General features: G+C 32.5%; 2 protein-coding genes across 13 annotated transcripts in view; both read right to left on the bottom strand.

The window, feature by feature from the left end:
* The window catches only part of LOC113522565 (60S ribosomal protein L30), a 75,044-nt gene that overhangs the window by 48,730 nt on the left and 6,012 nt on the right, over positions 1-20,302 (bottom strand). The gene's annotated exons all lie outside the window — the stretch shown is intronic.
* LOC113522993 (potassium voltage-gated channel unc-103) overlaps positions 5,692-20,302 on the bottom strand; it is a 34,971-nt gene continuing 20,360 nt past the window's right edge. For 10 of the 12 annotated variants that reach the window (XM_031913915.2, XM_031913913.2, XM_052897827.1 and 7 more), the window contains 14 exons: positions 17,678-17,832; positions 17,488-17,601; positions 17,265-17,386; positions 17,033-17,151; positions 16,612-16,802; positions 14,999-15,141; positions 14,344-14,537; positions 14,056-14,184; positions 12,949-13,093; positions 11,742-11,819; positions 10,965-11,353; positions 10,304-10,552; positions 9,319-9,491; positions 5,692-7,824 (listed from right to left, as the gene is read on the bottom strand). In XM_031913915.2, coding sequence (XP_031769775.1) covers positions 7,821-7,824; positions 9,319-9,491; positions 10,304-10,552; positions 10,965-11,353; positions 11,742-11,819; positions 12,949-13,093; positions 14,056-14,184; positions 14,344-14,537; positions 14,999-15,141; positions 16,612-16,802; positions 17,033-17,151; positions 17,265-17,386; positions 17,488-17,601; positions 17,678-17,832 — 2,205 coding nt within the window. In that variant the 3' untranslated portion in view covers positions 5,692-7,820. The remainder of the gene's footprint in view (positions 7,825-9,318; positions 9,492-10,303; positions 10,553-10,964; positions 11,354-11,741; positions 11,820-12,948; positions 13,094-14,055; positions 14,185-14,343; positions 14,538-14,998; positions 15,142-16,611; positions 16,803-17,032; positions 17,152-17,264; positions 17,387-17,487; positions 17,602-17,677; positions 17,833-20,302) is intronic. The other 2 variants (XM_052897831.1, XM_052897832.1) reach the window with 1 other exon arrangement.

The raw sequence follows: 20,302 nt of genomic DNA, 5'->3' as shown, positions 1-20,302 counted from the left end.
GCTCTGTAATGTTTATACATCAGCGCCCAACTACTACTTCGAGGACGACCCAGTATGCGTATTGTTTCAGCCCTTTTGACGGATTAACTACCATTATCATTGGTAAAGTTGCATAAATATTCGAGTAATTATAAATTTTTTCTTTACTCGTATTAATTTCTAGAAAAAAAAAAAGGAATTTATTATCAGAATTCCAGACTATTTGACAGGATAATTAGCACAAATGTTGATTGTGACATGATCTTGCGGCATTAATAATAGATAGCTAACAGATTAACAAATATCTATTAATAATAACGTATAAACACGATAGAGTTTACAGAATGCATAAATAAATAGCCAGCATTTTGAAATAAATTACGTGCGCTTAATTTTTCAGCTTAACAATATAAAATTTTGATCACAGACAAAATTACATAATACAATGTACGCTTTTATTTTGCGCTTGATGTAGTTGAAATATAAAATACTTAACTTATGTTAACGATATTCCTATACAATATAATAATTGTGAGATTATTCAAAGCTGAAACAACCAGTTTTCTGTGACTAAATTATTTCAAGGCAACATTTTTCAAATGATTAAGCGAACATGTTATCGCAAGGTTACGACTTAACGTTACACTTATTTACTATAAAAGGGCCTCCTCAGCTATCTCATATTTACTTGCTTATCCTTTAACAAGTCATACAATAGGGGGCTAATAAGGTCACTTTAAATTAATCAGATGTAGTCGGACAAGTACTTAATTGTTTGTAAAAATAAGTACTTCAATAAAAATTCTAATTGAATTACGAAATATCTATTTACTTCATTTGAAAATACCAACGGAAGTATAATTCTATACGAGTTTTCGGTACTGTTATATTTTGATAAGTTTTATTTAAATGTCAATCATAATGATGCTACTTATAGTAATTAGTCAATTTATACCACATTGAAAAAGAATTTGATTTACAATCTTTAACAAATTACCAAGTGACCTTTTTAGGTCCCCAGATATGACTTTATTACCTTATGTCATTATGTTACAAAATACAAGAACATTAGTAAACAAAAAAAAACATCTTCGTTTGGGAAATTCATCACATGATTTTTATATCTATGTAGCTATTTACCCATGTACGAGATGTGCTAGACAATTTATCGTTTAGGCTTTGATTACAAATATATCTAATTAGTTTATTATATTTAATATTGAAACTGTATATAAAAATTAAGCAGATTAAATTTTTTCCTTGTTTTAACAGACCACCCTAAATAAGACTTAATGTACCGTAATTTAATGTTTAAAACAAACAGTAAAAGTAGGTACTAGGTACCTTAAGATGTGAAGTGGTGGTAACAAATAACAAATGTTTAATAACACAATATGGAACATTTTGATTATTAGATATTTGTTAATTTCATGTTATTTCACTGCAGGACTTAGATTTTTTTAGTAGTCTTTAGACTTGGACCGGATCTAGCTAGCTTTGCCGCTCAGTGTAAACATAATATACCTATGTCGCACTCAATAATGACATCTTATTAATACTCGTATTTTGCTATACTGACCACTTTTTGCTACTCTGGGCAATAGCCCCGCTCCCTCCCCTATTTTTCCTTTATATGGCTATACTAGAAATTAGTTTGAACTTAATTTGTAACTTTTATAACACTATCAATACAAACTGAAGGGAGGAAAGGGATTGTTAGCAATGGAGTTTGACAGCCCCATTGCTAACAATATACCCTGTTAAGTCGACCTCCACGTGGTACCCCCTGGAATACATCGTGAACAATTCTTGTTGAATTCGTCACGATGGGCTAACTGATTTGCTTCATCCTCATCTATCATTCTTCACTGGTGTCCCGCCGGTGTATACCGATAGCGCAAGTGGGGTTACTATTCCATTATCACCCATTAAAAAAAAATACAAACTGAATGACAGTGATAGCGGATACATAGGCATAATAATGATTCCGTCTAATATTTTTATCCACTGTCCGCAATAAAACATTTTTTGATTTTTACTTTTCATTACGCATATTTCAAATATTGCGATACGTAAGTATATTCGTATTATCACTACAAAGTTTATACAAATTATAAAATAGTTTGAAGATAAAGTAATTTAGCATATTACGTGTAATATTGGTGAAAATATTATATTAAAAATGTATATAATTATTATCGATTCATATAAATCAATTTTAATTATATGAGATTAATTAATTGTAATGAAATATTTCTACTTTTAGGCCTATAGATATAATGGAGGTACATAAGATAGTGTTACTTTGTCACTTATAATTGCTAGTAGGTGATAGGCTAAATAATATTTTTCGTTTAATTTTAAAATGAGCAGTTTACTTTAAAAGTATAACTTGCTGATTTCTTAACCATTTAACGTGATATATCCTAAAATAAATAAATCATTTGGTTTGCATGAAAAAAACGAGCATTTTTATTTTTGTTTCAAAAGTACATAAAAGAATATGTATTCTACTAATAGTATACTATTTTTATAAATAATTTTTTTCTATATGTAAAAGTATATACATATAGAAAAAATGGTTTGTTAAAAAATGAAGAAAGACTATTTCATATTTCAAACAAATATAAATGATTTTTTTTACTTCGAAGGTGCTTGTTTTTTTTTTATCAAAAAGGTATTAATTATTTGCCAAATTGTTAAAAAATAAATAGATATTCGCAGTAATGTAGCTATTACAAATTAGATCAGAAAGGAATATTAAATTAAAATTAAAAGCAATTTTATTCCGAAGTGCTGTTTCGGTGAATAGCAATTTAAAATTCACTGATACGTGGCACAGAGGAGGTTCTTTTTGCATAAAAGTCCTGAGCTCATTACCCGGTCAGGTCTTTTAGGAAATGGAATATATTAAATTGACCCATATCTAGATGTTTTAGAATGTCCTATGTCCAGAAACGATCGTTGTCTGTTTTCTTAATACATGATAATAATTTGTTCTAATTTGAGGACCACTGTTTGGTAGTATTGTGTGGTACCTATTATTATACTATTAATGTTGCCTTATGTAGGTTTCTTCTCTTATTCTATTTTGTATTTATAGAGTTAATTATTATTTCTTATGTAATTACTGTTGCCGTTTCTATTGACTAATTACTTAGTTATTTGTGATAAAAGGAAAATCCGATAGTTATGTTCTAAAAGTGGCATGTATGATGAAAATTTATTTATCTATTTTTTATTATTTAAGTATGATGATTAAAAACATAATTCGTTGCTGTGGTGGGTGTTATCCCTCTACAGTTTATGTCAAAATAATATGTATAGTGAAATTAAAATATATATGTTATTAGTAAATTGAATATCAGTATCAATATCAGTAATTTACACCAAGATACAGCTTCTGCTTAAGCGCTGTAGCTAACTCTTAACCGTGTAATAGAATTAGTCTGAGTCAGAGTTTATTAATAAGACTGTGTTCAATATTATGAGCATATAAAAAAGAACCCTGCAAATGTTAGTTAAAATTATGTAAAAAAATGTGTTAAAAGAGTTTTTAAGATTAGTACATAAACTAATAACAATTTCATTATCTAAGGACTATATATTTTTTTATAACATAGAGGGTAAATGTGCATGCAGTTCACCTGATGGTGATTATCGCTGCTCATTAGCACCCGCAATACCGGAGGAATTACAAGCGTGTTGCCGGGCTTTTAACAAGGAAAATGTTATTTTCTTGTGTGTATGGTATAGTTCTATTGGATATTCTGCAATATGATAAAACACTCATACCTACATAAAAATATGTTAATTAGCTACATTTTTTTTCGTTTGCTGCTTTGAAGGTTAGTCTAAAATATTCTGACAATTATATATGAAATCAAAATTGTTAGCATATTTTGCAATAATTAGCTTATTATATTCCTATAGTATAACAATTACTACTATATTATTTCATTTATTAGTAAATAATTTCAAACCATATGGTAGAGTATCCACTCTTTTATATTTTCGGGATGTTATAAGTAGGGATGGTAATATCAACAATAAGATATATAGATATATAAATATCTTTTATAGATATTGTAGATAGAATATTTGTATATAAAACCAATAAAAGATATATTAAATACCGGTTGTACTATATATAGTATCGAAATTAAAAACCCAATCAAAATTAATATAGGTATCTGATTGGTACGGGCGATATTAAAATAGACGATAATTTTTTTTATCGTCAACGTCCTTAGGAACACAATATATAGATATTGGAGTGGTATCGATATTAACTCAATAAAAAAATAACTCACGTAAGTCATAAGTGAAGATTACAGATATAAAGTACAAAAAAGATCACTGTAAGAAAAAATAATTTCGAAAACAGCTAAATATCAATATTTTCTATCAGCTTGGCGATAGTGGGCTAATAAGTTCGTTATATGGAGAGACACCCATAACTAGCGGTGCCACTTTAACTGATTTAAAAAGCCAAGGCTATGTAACATGTGTTGTAAATAGTAGAAGAGATATGCTGATAAATGTAATATTTGGATGATAGGTATTAAACTTTACTGATTATCATTTAGTAAGCTCAATTTTTGGCGTTGTTGTGGCATCTTTCTAAAATTATAACATCATATAATATATTTCATTATGAGTATAGATATTACACATTAACATTTATAACTTGCTAAAAACAATCGATAATCTTTCTGAAATTAAGGTCTGGGGATTGAGTTGTTATAGTTACGAATTTTATTTTCGAAATTTAAATCTAGACTAGAAATTTATAAAACGTTTGTATTGTCAATTGATTTCATCTGATGATTTCTAGTGTAAAAAGTTGGTTAAATATTAATATTAGACACCTATTATAATAAGTGTCCAATGATTTGGATAAATAAACAAAATATGAAAAATGGCATAGGGCTATTGGCCAAGCAGATAGTGTGGTCACTGTGGTAATTTATTGTTAAATAGAATATGATACGAGCAGAATCGTTTATTAAATCTGTTCTTTTCACTAAATTAGAAACATTACCTTGAACTGAAGCTTCTCAAATTATATTATTATTATGATAGGATTAATATTAAGTTTCGTAGTTTGGCCGTTTTTATAATTTCATTATAAAGCATGTTACATACGAGTCGCTGTTTTGGAAATTGTAATGCCGAACTACGCTCCTACAATATGTAGTGGGAGTAATGTATTTTGTTAATAGTTCGTTAAATGATGTTCTATAACTATAAAAGCATTTATTTTTAAAGTTAAGATCTATAGTGCTTGGCGTAGTTTTAAAGCAAAGCAACAATTTTTACTATCTAAAAACATTTGAGAATTATGTTCATCAGAGAATTGACCAATTTACAAATCTAGATCTAAGTACCTACATATAATATTTACATTTTCGCTCTTAAAAAAGACAAACAATACCTTTTAGGTACATTGGAGATTTTTATTCTTTAAAAACTGAAACTACATAATAACGTATTTATAAGCTGTGTCTTTATTTATTTATTAATTTATTTATGACGTGATATTGTTCGTGATATATAACTAAATGTTTATTAAAACATAAGAGATTAAAAATATACTGAAGTAAGTAAGTACCAAACTGACCGAACTGCGATAGTCATAATAACTCATATTCGTATAGACACTTGTGTCAATTATGAATTTATTTCAGTAGTAATGTCGTTGTTTTTATACTTATATAATAATGTGTAAAACTGTATTATGAAATAAATACAATATCGTTATAATTTATTCAGTTGCAGGTGGAATATTTTGACCAAGGATTAATTCGAAAGTCGTGATAATTTCAATTTTATTAAAATATATATAGTTAAAGATAGGAAAATAAATTGTTGTGTTAATTAAATGACTTTTATTGTACTGCAATAGCAGGAATACGATTTTTTTTTACAAAACGAAGCCTTAGGTACGTTTGTTAAAGTACATTTTAGTTATGTTTCCGCGAACTGATTAATAAAGGCACGGTCTTTTTTTACATAACAATGTATTTAACATGTATTGGTAAGTAATATATTTTATTGGTAATATTTTAAAGTAGGTAGTTACTTCACTGTAGTACGATGGACTTGGTACCAAGTAAGGGTACGGTAGACCTTGTATAAAATATGCATTACGTAAAATTATCATTAAGATCATTATCATATCTTAATAGGTATAGTCAATAAAAAAATAACTTTAATACAGGACTACCTATATTAACGTTATTTACTTATTTGTATTTCAATAAGTGCTAACCTATTGATAGAAACTCCATACAATTTAGCACACAGTACGAGCGTGTTTAGAACCGTATAATTTTTCTAGCTGAGTAAGTATTAGATGCAATGTGAACCTGCTATGATGGTTGCGCCTGTTTTGTATTTATAAAATGGTCCTTGTCAGATTACTTAGGGTTATGTGAATGCGTGACGACTATGCCAACGAATGCAACGTTTAGAGACTTCTCGTTAATGTGGTATGATCATATAAATCCTAGCACCACCCTTGAATGATTTACGAAACAACATCGATTTATTCATAAAACGTACAGCGTGAAGTAAAATAATTAGCACTATCTGAATATAATTTATAGATTAGAATGAAATATTTTATAGCCACTTACAATAATCTCATGTACAAGTAGATCCTTAATTATGGTGGGTTTCATTATTGCTTATAATGATATATTGGCTAAATTTCTTACTCATACCTATTAGGATACAACGTAAAGTCAATAATTTGAGCCACACTTTTAATAATATACTTAAATTATAAAGGAAAAGGTGTTGAAGACGTTTTGCGAATTTTATATTAGTTCGATTAACAGCTTTAATCGGTAAAATGTTTATACATAGTCAAATGCTTTGTTGAATGAATATAATGAAGTCGAAAATAGTTTGACAAAATATTTTTATAGCTATGCATTATTAAAGACAATGCGGTAGTGTATACCTATGTGTCAAGTGATCTTCATAAACGCACTTCCACAAGGAGTATTCAGGATTCAAATAATCTTGACCTTTCTAGTAGTGACGTTATACATTACCTAGCTACTATGTGAAGGCAAGGAGCAAGGACGGGTAGAAAGCGTTTATCGTTTACTCTCTTCTGGAAATACAGTTCACGGTAGTTACGTAATCTCTCAGTCTTATAAACCTCATCCTGAATTTCCTGGAAATCAACAACCTATAATAATAAATTCAGGCAGCCTTGAATGTATAAACAAATATTTTTGTGAACTTCGAAGAGTAATACTGTCAGATAGTGCTGTCGTACTTTATATACTCATACGTAATAATAAAAAATGGCTTACATCATAGAAGCCCGTAAATTACATAAAATTAAAGCACCCAATATACCATCACTTATTGCGTTTCAAACCACACGTGTTATCTCATAAGAGAACCGACGACGTTCCAAGTCTCTATACTAAACGAATCCGGTTCGCTGGACATTTTTACGTTTTTCTTTTTACAAAAGCTTGTTCGAGATATTACGAATGGACTCGTTGCGGTCTCGGCGGACGGGTCCAGCCGCTCGCGAGGACGTGTTCAATTTAGGCGTTATCGGAAGTACAAAATTGGTCCATGCGTGGGGTGGGGCCGCGTCAGAGGAAGCTCCGGTCGTCGTCGGGCCGGGAGCGCGCGATGCGCCGGCAGAAGTGGAAGCGCGCGCGCGGCGCGGGCGGGCGCGTGCAGCCGGCGGCGGGCGGCGGCGCGCCGGCGGCCGTCCGTCCACTCGCCAGCGAGCCGCACGATGCCCACTCGGCGAGCGAGCGCGTCGACGGCCGCCGCCGGGGGGCGCTCGTCTCGCCTGCCTCACACTACCTGCATAGGGCCCACCCCCGTAACACGCACTTCAGTTAAGGACAAGCCATACTTAGAGCTAACCTATTTTTGTTTAATTCGTTGCAAATTTAAAGCCTACCGATATGACTTCATATGATGAAGGTAGGATCCCACTATTTTATATATTAGCATAGTTTCGCATAGTATTTATTAGGACGCATAATATCATTGTCATAAATTACAAAAGAATACCGTGTTTAGGATAGCGCAGAAGAGTTTGTTAGTTATGTGGACGAAAAAAGTAGGGTAAGGGTAACTTACATGCTGTTGTATTGGAAGTCTTTTAATTCCTAGATGAACTCATTACAACAGCCCAAATTCTCACCTATCATCATCTGGTATTCTGCCAGCATATAAAAATATAAAAAATTGTTTATCTTAACTTTGTACCATCTACTTGCTTTGTCTGATACATTTATCTGATATTATTATGATAACATAGCGTCCAAACTTCAAATATGTTTGGAGTTTGGACGGGATTGACTTATTCAGGAAAAAAAAAATCTTTTTAATTACTTATATTTTGAATGCAATATTTGTACGTATAAAATAAATGTGAGCCTTTGAAATGTGGTGCTGGAGAAGGATGGAGAAAATTAGCTGGAGGGATCGAATTAGCAATGAGGAGGTCCTGCTTAGGGTTAAGGAAAAACGACAAATTATTAAAACTATTGAGGACAGAAGGGGGAAAATGTTAGGACACTTGATACGACACGACGAACTTATGAACATTATAATAGAAGGTAAGATAGAAGGAAGAAGGGGAGAGGGAGACCGAGACATAGTTACATCAGGCAGATCAAGGAAGGAGTTGGTGTCGTGTCGTATCAAGAGGTGAAGAGACTCGCTGAAAATCGTAGTAAGTGGCAAGAGCTCCACCGACAAGAGCGCAGCTCTTAAATGGATAGATAGATAGATAAAATAATAAGTACATATATAATAACTAGTTGTATCCCGTGGCTTTGTCCGCGTAAAACTAAAAAAAATATAAAGTATTTTATGAGTTGTGCAGGGATATGATTTATTTGTGTATCAAATTTCAATGAAATAGCTGAAATGTAAAAAGTGAGTTTATTTGTTACCTTATAGCACCTTAATTATAGTTTACCTTATATGGAATGGAAAAGGCTATAGCTACTTTTTATTTTGGTCAGTAAACAAGTCATTGTAACGCGAACGAAGTCACGAGTAAAAACTTATAAAAATAAAAATGTATGGCTAAATTTGTTACGAAGCGCAACATTTGAGAATGGCTGTACTACTTGGGCTAATTTTTTTTAAATATTCGTTAAATTCTGAGAAACGTTCTTATGATGTGAAAAATTAAAAAATTGCCCAGATAAATAAAAATCCCATTTCTCCTATTCCACATTATTCATAGTTGAGATGGACTGCTATAGTCTAATAACATTTGACAGAACTATGTCTATTAGGTCAGCTAATTTATAATATTATTAGGAAAGATAATATAACCTGTAAAAAGAGTGCGAGTGCGGTGGTGGTGGCAGCGCCGGCGGGACGGGCGCGTGCGGCTCCGAGGCGGAGCGCTGCACGCCCGGCGTGCGCTCGGCACGTTCCCCGCGCCCGTGACGCGGCCCGTTGCGCTCACGTTCTCGGTCACCGTTCCAAGTCCATTCCCATTGATTCTGTGTCATGTTTATAATTATATACCATAAGAATATAGACTAAACTATCATAACCACATGTATAATTGAAAAGAATAGTTAAGTATTTCCAAAGCTGGTAAGTATAAATGAGACGAAACAAGAAATGTATCTAAAGTGAAAAACCTCAGTTTAATTCTGCACAACTAGTTAATTAGTTTAATACATCGAATACATTGGATTGGAAAGACTGAAAGAGAAAGGCCATCGAGATTTGATTTTTTATAACTCGAAACCTAGGGCAATGATGAACATTAATTCGTACCATAAAACATTTATTGTGAAGACAGATTAACACAGCTTAACTTCAATATATCTTTTTTATGTATTTATATATAACTCTTTCTATGGCTCTCTATGCACAGAGCGACTTTAGTGTATTAAAAGGCACTTCACTGACTTCTTATTTTGTAAGCAGAAAAAAATCAATTTTAATGGGAAATAAAAGATACATCGCGCGAATAAATTCGCGGTGTTTTGCACCAATAGATATAATTACATAAATATCTAGGTATTACAAATTCATAAGATTCGATTCTGATATAATAGGTTTTATCACGATAACAGCCGCTGACTATCCACTGCTGAACATAGGCGTATATAATAATTGGTTTATTTTATATAAATATATTAGTGTATTTAAATATAGCTAAATAAAATTAAATAAATATTATATTGGAGCGAAACCTCGAATATGTTGCAAGAAGTATAAGCAGATGGTTCAGGACCATTTCTTCTGGTTGGACTGTCGGCAGTGGATAATTAACGACAAAAATAATGAAATATTATCATACGTCATTTTTTTGAGGCACAGAAAGTGATGATTTCGGCAGCGGTTGCGAAGGTGTGTGCGCCGGCTGGGTATTGTGGTGCGCTGGGTCGCGCGCTTGCAACAGTTGTAGGATGCGGCGCACGTCATTTGTGAGGCCAGTTTCTAGTAGCGCCACTCGTCGGCTTAGCTCTTCGAGCCTTGTCAGGACTGTAGCTACCGAAGCCGCTGTTGCAGCTGCTCCAACGTTTTGATATTGCGGAGAAACACTGTCCTGCAATATAATAGCATTGTCGTTTTACGTTTAATTACTATCATAATTGTGATCAAACGTAAAATTGGATATACCTTGCCTAATTGTAAGCAGCTCTCATAGTCTATAAATACATATAAGGTGAAGCCTAAAGATGCTGTTGCGTTTTATCGATATTCAATATAAAGGTTTTTTATTTACAATTTTTAGTAATTTTATACTATGTCTTCACCTTGCGAATTAACACATAGATATGCAAGCACATTTGTCTGGCGAAATATATAAAGGAGCAGTCAACTATTAAATAATTGACAGAGGTAGTGTGTTTGTAACGATTACAATTATTCACTACTGTATTATAATAGAATATCTGATGGAGTATTAAAAATAATTTGATACGCATTATAATGGGCAAACATTAGTTGACACGTACCAGTGCAGCATTTTGTGTCTTTTCAGAATTGAAAGAAAGTGCAGCGGGTCGGCCTGTTTGGTGAAGATTGATCGCTGAATGTGGAGCAGAGCGCGATGACGGCGTTCGTGCAGCAGACGGCGGCGCTGTAGGCGCCAAGATGTCGTCGCAGGAGACGTGCACGGGAGCGGGCGGCGCCGCTGGCGGACTAGGGGACGCATTCGTGTAGTACGAGCTTGGGTTGGTGCTGAGGCTGGACACTGGTAACGTAGTGCTGTGGGCGGGAGTACTGACGGCTGGCTCCCCTGCCGCTGCGCCCCCTGTTAGTGGCGACGTGTCATTCAATGGACCCACGGACGATTGTCGTCGTACAGCCGCACGACCTCTATATGTTTGAGGTGTTGATTGCGCTGAAATTTATGCAAATGTATAATTTTATTTATGGGTAGAGTAGGTATTAATATGATTAAAACCACAGAGAGAATTGGTGGGATTCTATATATAATAAATATATGAATTCAAATGCGAAAACTGAATCTAAATAGAAACAAAGAAATGGGTTTACTTATTAGATAATCATTACGTTTGATGATGACTATATGTATAATATTACATAGGTATGAATATAAAATTGGTATGAATGTAAAATTTCGGGAAAATATATTACAAATTTATAGGACCTAATTAAATAAGAACGTTTTTTTTTGTTTAGCGTTATTTTATTGTTTGAGTTTAGTCCAATAAGTAGGTACTTATCAATCGAGGCATGCACTATTAGATGTAGTAATGCATACTTACAGTACTTGTTGTGCAGCGGCTGGTGTGTTTTATGATGGTAGAGGTCTGGGAAGCTCCGTTTTAGTTGCGCTAGCATGCCTGCACACAAGGGCCGCGCTCAGAGCGGGGCGGCGTAGGGCGGAGAGATTGGGGGATAGCAGGCCCAAGTTATATAATAATGATAACTTCACTTCATTTTCGTAATTTGATTTTATTTTAATAATTTTCGACCCACAATAATAAATTATTGACTGTGCTTGCACACACCTATGGCTAACCTGCATTATTATCCCCCTCTCGCCTCGCCCGTTTCACCAATAAACAGGAGTAAATAAATAATACGGAAACAACAAGCGTAACTCATGCTGCTCTTAATGAAATAAAATTATAATATACTTTTAATTTACATAATTATTATAGTGTAGTTTCATAATATATTATTATATATGTCAAAAAGGTCTTTAGTTACTCAATTTGATAAAAATATTAGAAGTATCATTTCGTTTCTTTCAATATGATAGTGAAAGGTAAATTTTTAATTAGTTTCAAATGTCACGTGTATTTTAAAATATTTGTTAGAATTATAAGTATAGCTTAATATTTAATTACTTTATTAATATTCCTCCTTCACAAAAAAGGTATTAAAATATAACTTGATGTTTAATATATCTATTTTATAGATATATGTTGATATTGCAATATTGTGCGTACCAAATTATCAATAAAAAATTAATTTGAAACGTGCATGTATTTGTAATGTTTATAAGGGTGATATACATAAACACCTCTGACTAGCCCTTCGAGATGAATTGTGATCATAAATTATCATTATTATGACATATTTAGAAGAATATTAGTCAATTGACAGTAGGTACTTATGTATTATTTGCACTTATTCAAAACTAGTAGATTAACAGAACTTAATAAAGAAGAGTGATAGTTGTAAAAGGATTATTATTTAAAAGGGAATTGCACATAGCTTCATTCATATTCTATGTGTACAGAATCTACTCTATAAAAATGTAATAAGTATACACAAGCACCCATGTTTTAGTGATTGATATGTACATATTTACAAATGCACATCTAAATATAATACTGACGTATGTTTTATTTTTCTTCTACGAGTAGTGTAGATACATGGGCGCTTGTGCTTTCCAGTCAGACATGTTTAGAAATGTAAGAAATTGGATTTACATTCCATTATCGAGGGGTGAAAATAAATTACCAGTAATTGAATTGAGAGTAGTTGATCGTTGTTTGCTAAAATTGAAATTGAGCGGTGTCACATCTTGTCCAGCCTTGTCAGTGGAGAATTCAAGAATACCACGGCTGGCTGGAGATTCGGTGTCGTCGTCACTACACTGCGAATCCTAAAATTTAAATATTCTGAAATAATAAAGGTAATCACGCATATACTAGGGAAGGGGGAAGGGATTGTTAGTATCCGGGGTCCAGCGGCCTCATTGCTAATAAATGCTCTGTTGTCCTGGCATAGAATAGGCCACCCTTTACTCTCCCGTTACTGTCGTAAGAGGCGATTAAGGGAACGTAATGGTCAAGATATGAGTAACAGTATCCTTTTTAAAACATCACCAAAGCCTATTATATTACCTGTGCCAAAGCCTAATTGTGGTTGCTAACCCATAACTTCATAGTAGCTTGTTGATAAGTAATTATGAAATCCGTCTATGTAAGCCACAGGGCTGACAATACAATGTTGCTTTAAATCTTAAAAACAATATGTTGGCCTATGCAAACAATGGTTTATGCCTTTTTTGAAGAAGTCAAAGTCATATTATTTAAAGTCACGCTGGTAATCTTAGTTGAAAAATAGTGATCATAAAATTAATTTAGTTCCACATTTAACTGACGATGAAAAGATTTAAAAATATAACTTCAAAACCATAAACAATGGGTAAGGACTCGCGTAGCGTGTCTAGAATAAAGTGAACTAAAGTCAAGAAATTGACAGTTATTCTAATCAAATGGCTACTGTTTCCGAAATAGATAGCTAGATCGGTCTTGTAGATTGGCCTAATCAAGAGGATAAGGATGGATATACTCGACACATAAATTAAAAAATTTAATCCCAATTCACATTACACAAATATTTATATTTTTTTGCTTTGTGTAATAAAGTCGCGGTTTAGATTCTCGATCGAGTTAATTTAGGAAAAAGCTTTTTTTAATTGAATCAGGTCTCAATCGGGTGTTCTGGGTTATGTCCCCGTGCGTGCATTGCCTGTAGTTATTAGGTCTTAGTTTGAGGACCAGTTGAGTGATGTGATAATTTAATACGTTATTAGTATTATTTATGGTAAATTGGACGCACCACTTTTTCCGCAAATGTTTCTGTGTGTGGACGTCGAGTGGTGCGTGCGTACGCTTCGCGTAGTAGACGCGCTTCAGATGGATTCTCGTAACGCATGCGTCGGCGAGGCTCTATGCCACTCAGTTCCTCCTACACAAAAAAAAGGAATGTAAATTTTTATTAAATAGTTTATTTGTTTTAAAACTAATTCTAAGATATTGCTACGAAACTAATGCATGCGGTACTGGATGGCTAAAGCAAATTATTTTCTACATATAAGAAATTATAAAAAAATTTTTAGATACATACATCGCGCATATTATATGTAATCTCCAGGTTGTTGACGAAGGAGGCTCGGAACTCGGGGTAGAAGTCGAGCACGTCGAGCAGGTCGTCCCGGTGGACGCGGTGCAGGTCGCAGTACGTCAGGGCGCGCACGCGGCAGTTGCTGCGCCCCACGGTCGGGTACACGCACGGGTTTTCACCAAATATGTCATCTTTACCTGGTAATTAAAAACATTATAATCATGCATTAATTGTCTAAACAAATGTCATCTATTAATAATTTCGGTTCTTAAGGGATTTAGAGTATTTTTTATTATAGGCTATAATACGGATAATCTGCGATCTACTGAATGTTATTATGATATAGAAATGATATTAAAATATAAAAACTCCTACCATCTGACGGGGCCACTGACCATATTATGCGCAAGTTTTATTAGTAAATTCTTCTTTAAAATTTTCAATAAATCAATAATTATTAGGGTATTATTTCCTAATTATAATAATATTTTTTTCATGATATTTAGATTAATAACAAATCTAAAAAAAATTAAATAATAAATATTTAGAATGTTAATACGTTTATTAAGATATAGTAATAATAAAATAACAGTGGTTGGGATAATATAAAATAAATACTTAATACTTTATTTAATTTCAGTGTCCACTAACGTCTTACCTAGAATAGCCATGACGATATCATCTTTCAGTATTTCGATAGATCCTCGAGAAATGAAATACAAAGAGGTGAGAACATCTCCCCGATGAACTAACGTTTCACCGGGAGGTGCGTGTGTGGTCTTGAACCTCAGCGACAGCGCCCTATTAAAACCAGTACATATTTCTTAGAAAAACATGTAACGACTCCCTCATAAGTATAACAATAAGTATTAGTATTGTGCAATATTACTTGTATCTGTAACATTATAATAGTCTTGTTTACTAACAATATATTAGCAAAGCTTTGCTAATAGTTATTAGCAAAGCTTATGGTCTCCGTGTTACGCTATTTATATAAATCGCATTGAAGGCATTAAAAAAATTTATACATCATCTCAATTATGTAAAAAATCTGATCAAGGGGCCCAATATGATGCGATATGTCGAGCTTATGGCCTCTTAACACTGGAAGAGCGGCGTAAAGTGCTAGATATGAGTTTTCTATTTGACGTGATTCGTGGTCGATTGGACTGCGCAAAATTGGTTGAACTTTTGTCTCTGGTTGCTCCCATGCGTCGTACTAGACATAAACCATTATTGCATGTACCACGCCATACTACCAATTATAGAAAGAGTTCTTTATTTGTTAGATGTTAGTACTTATAACAATATGTTCTCCGATGTTGATCCCTTTTATAGGGTCAAAAAGAAATTTTAAGAATGAGATAAAACGGCATATGTCCGGCAATATGTAATTAACGTTTTTAATTTGTTGTCAAAGATTTCTTTTTTATATAATTTTTCTTTAATATACAGTCAGAAGTCTTAATTTTTCTTAATATTTTTTATTCTAAATTATTATCAAATTTTTTTAATGGTATACAGATATTATTCTCAAATAATGTATTTATCTGAAAAATGTTTTATTAACTTCTGAGCATTATTATTGACAATGTTGCTGTAGTTTTCAATAGTATTTGTTTGTTTAATTTTGTTTATATTTGTTTAATTTAGTATTGTCTAATTTCGTGTTTCGTTTACTTGTATTTTATTTTGTGCAAATTCTAGTGGCTGCCAAATTACTATTTAAGTATATAATTATGTATTGTTTTAGCTGTTTGTTTGCCTTAAATAAATAAATAAATATAACTATGGTAAGTCAGTGCATTTTCGTCACATATTCTACTACTTATATTATTATTTTATATTTTTTTATGCAACTTAGAATGACAAACAAGCTGATTGTTCACCTGATGTAAAGTGGTAATAGTCGCTTACAGACATAAATAGTGCCATGGACATAATAGAGTATACTGTTTCGCCCATGATACCCCCATGCCTGCGTTGCCATTTCTGGGGACTAAGGTGTTATACCTCTGTACCCTATAAATTTACTGCCATATTCCACTCTTCAAACTAAAACACGGCTATGCAAACACAACTGTTTCACGGTAGAAACACGAATAGGACAAAGGTACTCAAGCAAACGGCTTTTGTACTAAGGCTCCCTCTAGTATAGATGTGGTAATTTAATTTAAAAAGATTTACAAGTAATATTTGATGTTATGCGTATATTTTAAAAGACAAATTCACTAAAATTTTGACATGATATGAAATTTGGAAAAAATATACCTAAGGCATCCTGGACTGGCACCTTCGAAAGCAGAACAGCTAGCAAGTAAATTGCGGTTGAGGTGAAGGCAAATATCGGCTTGAAGACATTCAGGGAAACCTTTGAGTACACTTGAAGTATCGATGCCATTAGTGTAACTCCATGCATGTTGAAAATATTCCTCTAGTCTTTGGCGTAAGGGGTTAGCTATCTGTAAAAGGAAATTATGTTAAAAATAATCGCGTATCTAAGGATGATGGAAAGAATTATGACTGTATGGTAAAATATATAAGGGAAATAGTTGCCCTTCGTTAGAATGACAAGAAATAATATAAATTATTATTTAGGTACTAATGATTGTTAGAATTATGACGAGATAGATATTTATTACTTGTAAAATTATAATACAAATTGAGCAATAAATTAAAATCAATTACCAACCTGGTGAAATCGAATAAATTCACGAACTCTCAGTATTTGTGTATGATAGCGAGCTGTTCCAGAGTAAAGTCGTTGTATAATCGCTGATACATTCCCGAAAATACTGGCGTACATTAGAGCTGTGGGAAAATATATTCACATATGAGTTGAGAAATAGCTTTTTTGTCTTTTGTCAAGGAGTAAATAAGTTTTATTATTCAAATAAATTAGACTTATTTAATTACACACTTACATCCAACGAGCATGACGAATATCGTAAACCCCTTTTCCATGTCAGTATTTGGGGCTACATTACCGAATCCAACGCTAGTTAAAGAAGTGCACGTGAAATAAAGGGCGGTAATGTAACGGGATCTGCAAAGTAAAAAGTTATCTTTTAATGATATTTTCGAGCATATTTTGGTGTAGGTATAAAGTTTAATATATTAAAAGGCTATAATAATAAATATATTAACCTCATTGACGGACCAGTGGAATTATCATAAGAAGCTTGTACATCATTGGCAAGTGCGTCTAACCATCCAATAGGTGCGTGCAACTGAGGCCGCTCCCAACTGCCAATGGCATACCTACACAAAACAAACTCATTTTAAAGTTAATTTCTTAAGAGTTAAAGATAAACATAATAATGAGGAGAAATCTTACCACAAACAAGCGAGCCAATGCGCAATAAGCACAAATGTGGACATAAGGAGAAGTAGGACGGCAGTGCCATATTCGGAGTATCTGTCAATTTTGCGGGCGACGCGCACGAGTCGCAGCAACCGCGCAGTCTTCAGAAGACCGATGAGCGTCGTCGTCTGCAACCACCACAATGACAGCTCAGAGCCCCTCACCGCCATCGCTACAGCAATATAAGTTAGCCGCAACTCAAGCATTTTACGAAACGTTCGCTTATACTAAATAGCATCAACGAGGCCTCGCAGCGGTATCCACGCTAACCAAGCAAAAGTTGCCTATGAATATATGATTTCGAGCTCAACCAAACTTAGATATATTTTGCAGAATTACAAGCGATTAATAGTTTCAAAACTATAAAATTAGCTGGCTTCGTACGGAATGCGGTGCATATAATTGTATATAAATTCTAACTTCGTACGTTACTTGTTCCTACTGTATATAACTGTGTTGAAATATGATCGTATTTGAAGTAAGTATTTTATGATGCAAGAAATATTAATTTTAAGTATCTAATCCAATCCAAGTGAAATTTAGCACCCACTCTGTGCACATTGTAAAGCCAATAGTGTAATGATATTAAAATAGGTATTAACTGATATTAGTACTTGCTATGCTGTCAATAACGTAAATTACTATAGATGTAAAATCTGGGATTTATGAAGGTAGCAACTTGAGTAAGTAAACTGAGAGAGTTATCTACAGCTGAGGTACATGAAAATGTACATATAGTCGTATTTCTTTACCCACTTATCTATATTTTTATTACTGAGTTGTTTAATAATAGGCCGATTTCAATGTTATTAGGACCATTTTGTTCAGTTCACTTTAGATAAATACAAATGCAGTACTAATATTATCATTTATAATAGGTCATTTATGATAGATATTTATAGAGGATCTAACCATACCTATACTATAATATAAAATTTTATTTTAATGCTGCATCAAGTGACTATTGGTTTTATAAAAAGTTTAATAAATAAAGCAAATAGCAAGTACCTAATATTCTTTGTCATCTTATTTGTCAACATACAGCATAACGCATAATTTGTTTGTTATTGTCTTTGAAAACAACTCTTAACGTATTTTTTTAAGATATTATATTTAGAAGAAAGTATGTTTTCTATCTTCTACATTTGCTTTAATATTTTGTTCCACAAATAAAAAATAAAAAAAGACAAGTTATTTTTTTATGTGAGTAGATGACCAAAATCAGTTTATCATTGGCATAAAGTATAAGATACTTATAAAAAGTTAAATTAATTCTTTTTTTTAAAGTAGTTTGAAATTTAGTCAAATATGCAATCTATCTTTTTAAGTTAGTATTTTAAATGAGGGCCTTTTGATTTTAACGTACAACATGTAACTTTCCAAATGTTGTAGTTACTTTCTATCAATATTAATTCTCTCATATTACTAAAGGGGGTTGGGGCCGTGACCCCTTAACACAGGTTATTATAATAACCTATTTAGGAGCCCAGTTCTAAAACCACAACTGTACTTTTTTAAAACTATAATATTAATATTAGTAAACTTAAGAAACTACAATTATGTTTTTACGAATAAATCTCATTTAATTTCATTTCACTTTAGTATTTTTAGCAAATATAGCCTTAATAGTTTTTTAGAAAATATAGCCTAAATTTTTAATTAATTAAAAAATTACTCGCTCACGTATCTACTGGGTAAAGTATAATCTATATATCTGGTTATTTGATTAGAATGATTTTGTTTAATTCTGCTACCTAGTATGTGTGTGACTACCAACACTCGAAGAATGACCACCATTATTAGTACCAAAAGTTCTACGACCTTCCATATTAGCCCTCAATCTCCAACTACCATTTTATCCACACACGTTTTGCGACACGTGTTACACCTCTAAACAAGTATTTTGAAATTAGATCAAAAATTTGTGTACGATAATTGTAATAAAATCAGCATTTCTGTTTTTAAATGTTTTTCTTATGACTTGATATACTTTCCGCGCCATAACTATTTTGATCTCCTATAAACTAAGACACTTAAGCCTAAAGGCTATAAATATTCTTTTAAGTTATATTTATTATTTTATTCTAAACTTAGGTATCCAATAATAAAAATTTGTGATAATTACTTAACACTTTTTAAAGTATTAATTATTGTATATCTTATATTAGTAGGAACTTACCTAAACTGGCAACTGGAGTACCTATTTAAATTTGTATTCAATGGACTTATTTAGTATCGTGTCACTTCTCAATTGTTATGAAATAAACGGCTGCTTCAATTACATCTAGTAAAACAAATATTTCTGCACAGATAAACAAGGATTTAACACTTCTTATTCTCAAAAATCAAATCAGGTCTCCTCAAATTTTATTGTAAGACGTGATTTTAACGTGTATATGTAGTTAACTTTTAACTGCATTTAAAGCAGTGTCAGCTAACATTATAAAAGTAATAATGTGTAGAAAATGTAATAAATATTGAAGATTTAACATTGATACTGCCATCATTTCTCGGTTTTAACCATTCAAGAACCAAAAGAAGAATAGAATTAATTAGCTTAAGAGCAACAATCATTTCAATTGTAGCAATATTTTTGCA

This window comes from Galleria mellonella, unplaced genomic scaffold (genome assembly GCF_026898425.1).
Source record: "Galleria mellonella isolate WM207_F2 unplaced genomic scaffold, CSIRO_AGI_GalMel_v1 utg38, whole genome shotgun sequence".
NCBI lineage: Eukaryota > Metazoa > Arthropoda > Insecta > Lepidoptera > Pyralidae > Galleria > Galleria mellonella.
Note: the sequence above shows the minus strand (reverse complement) of the source record. Positions and strands in the feature narration are given on the sequence as shown.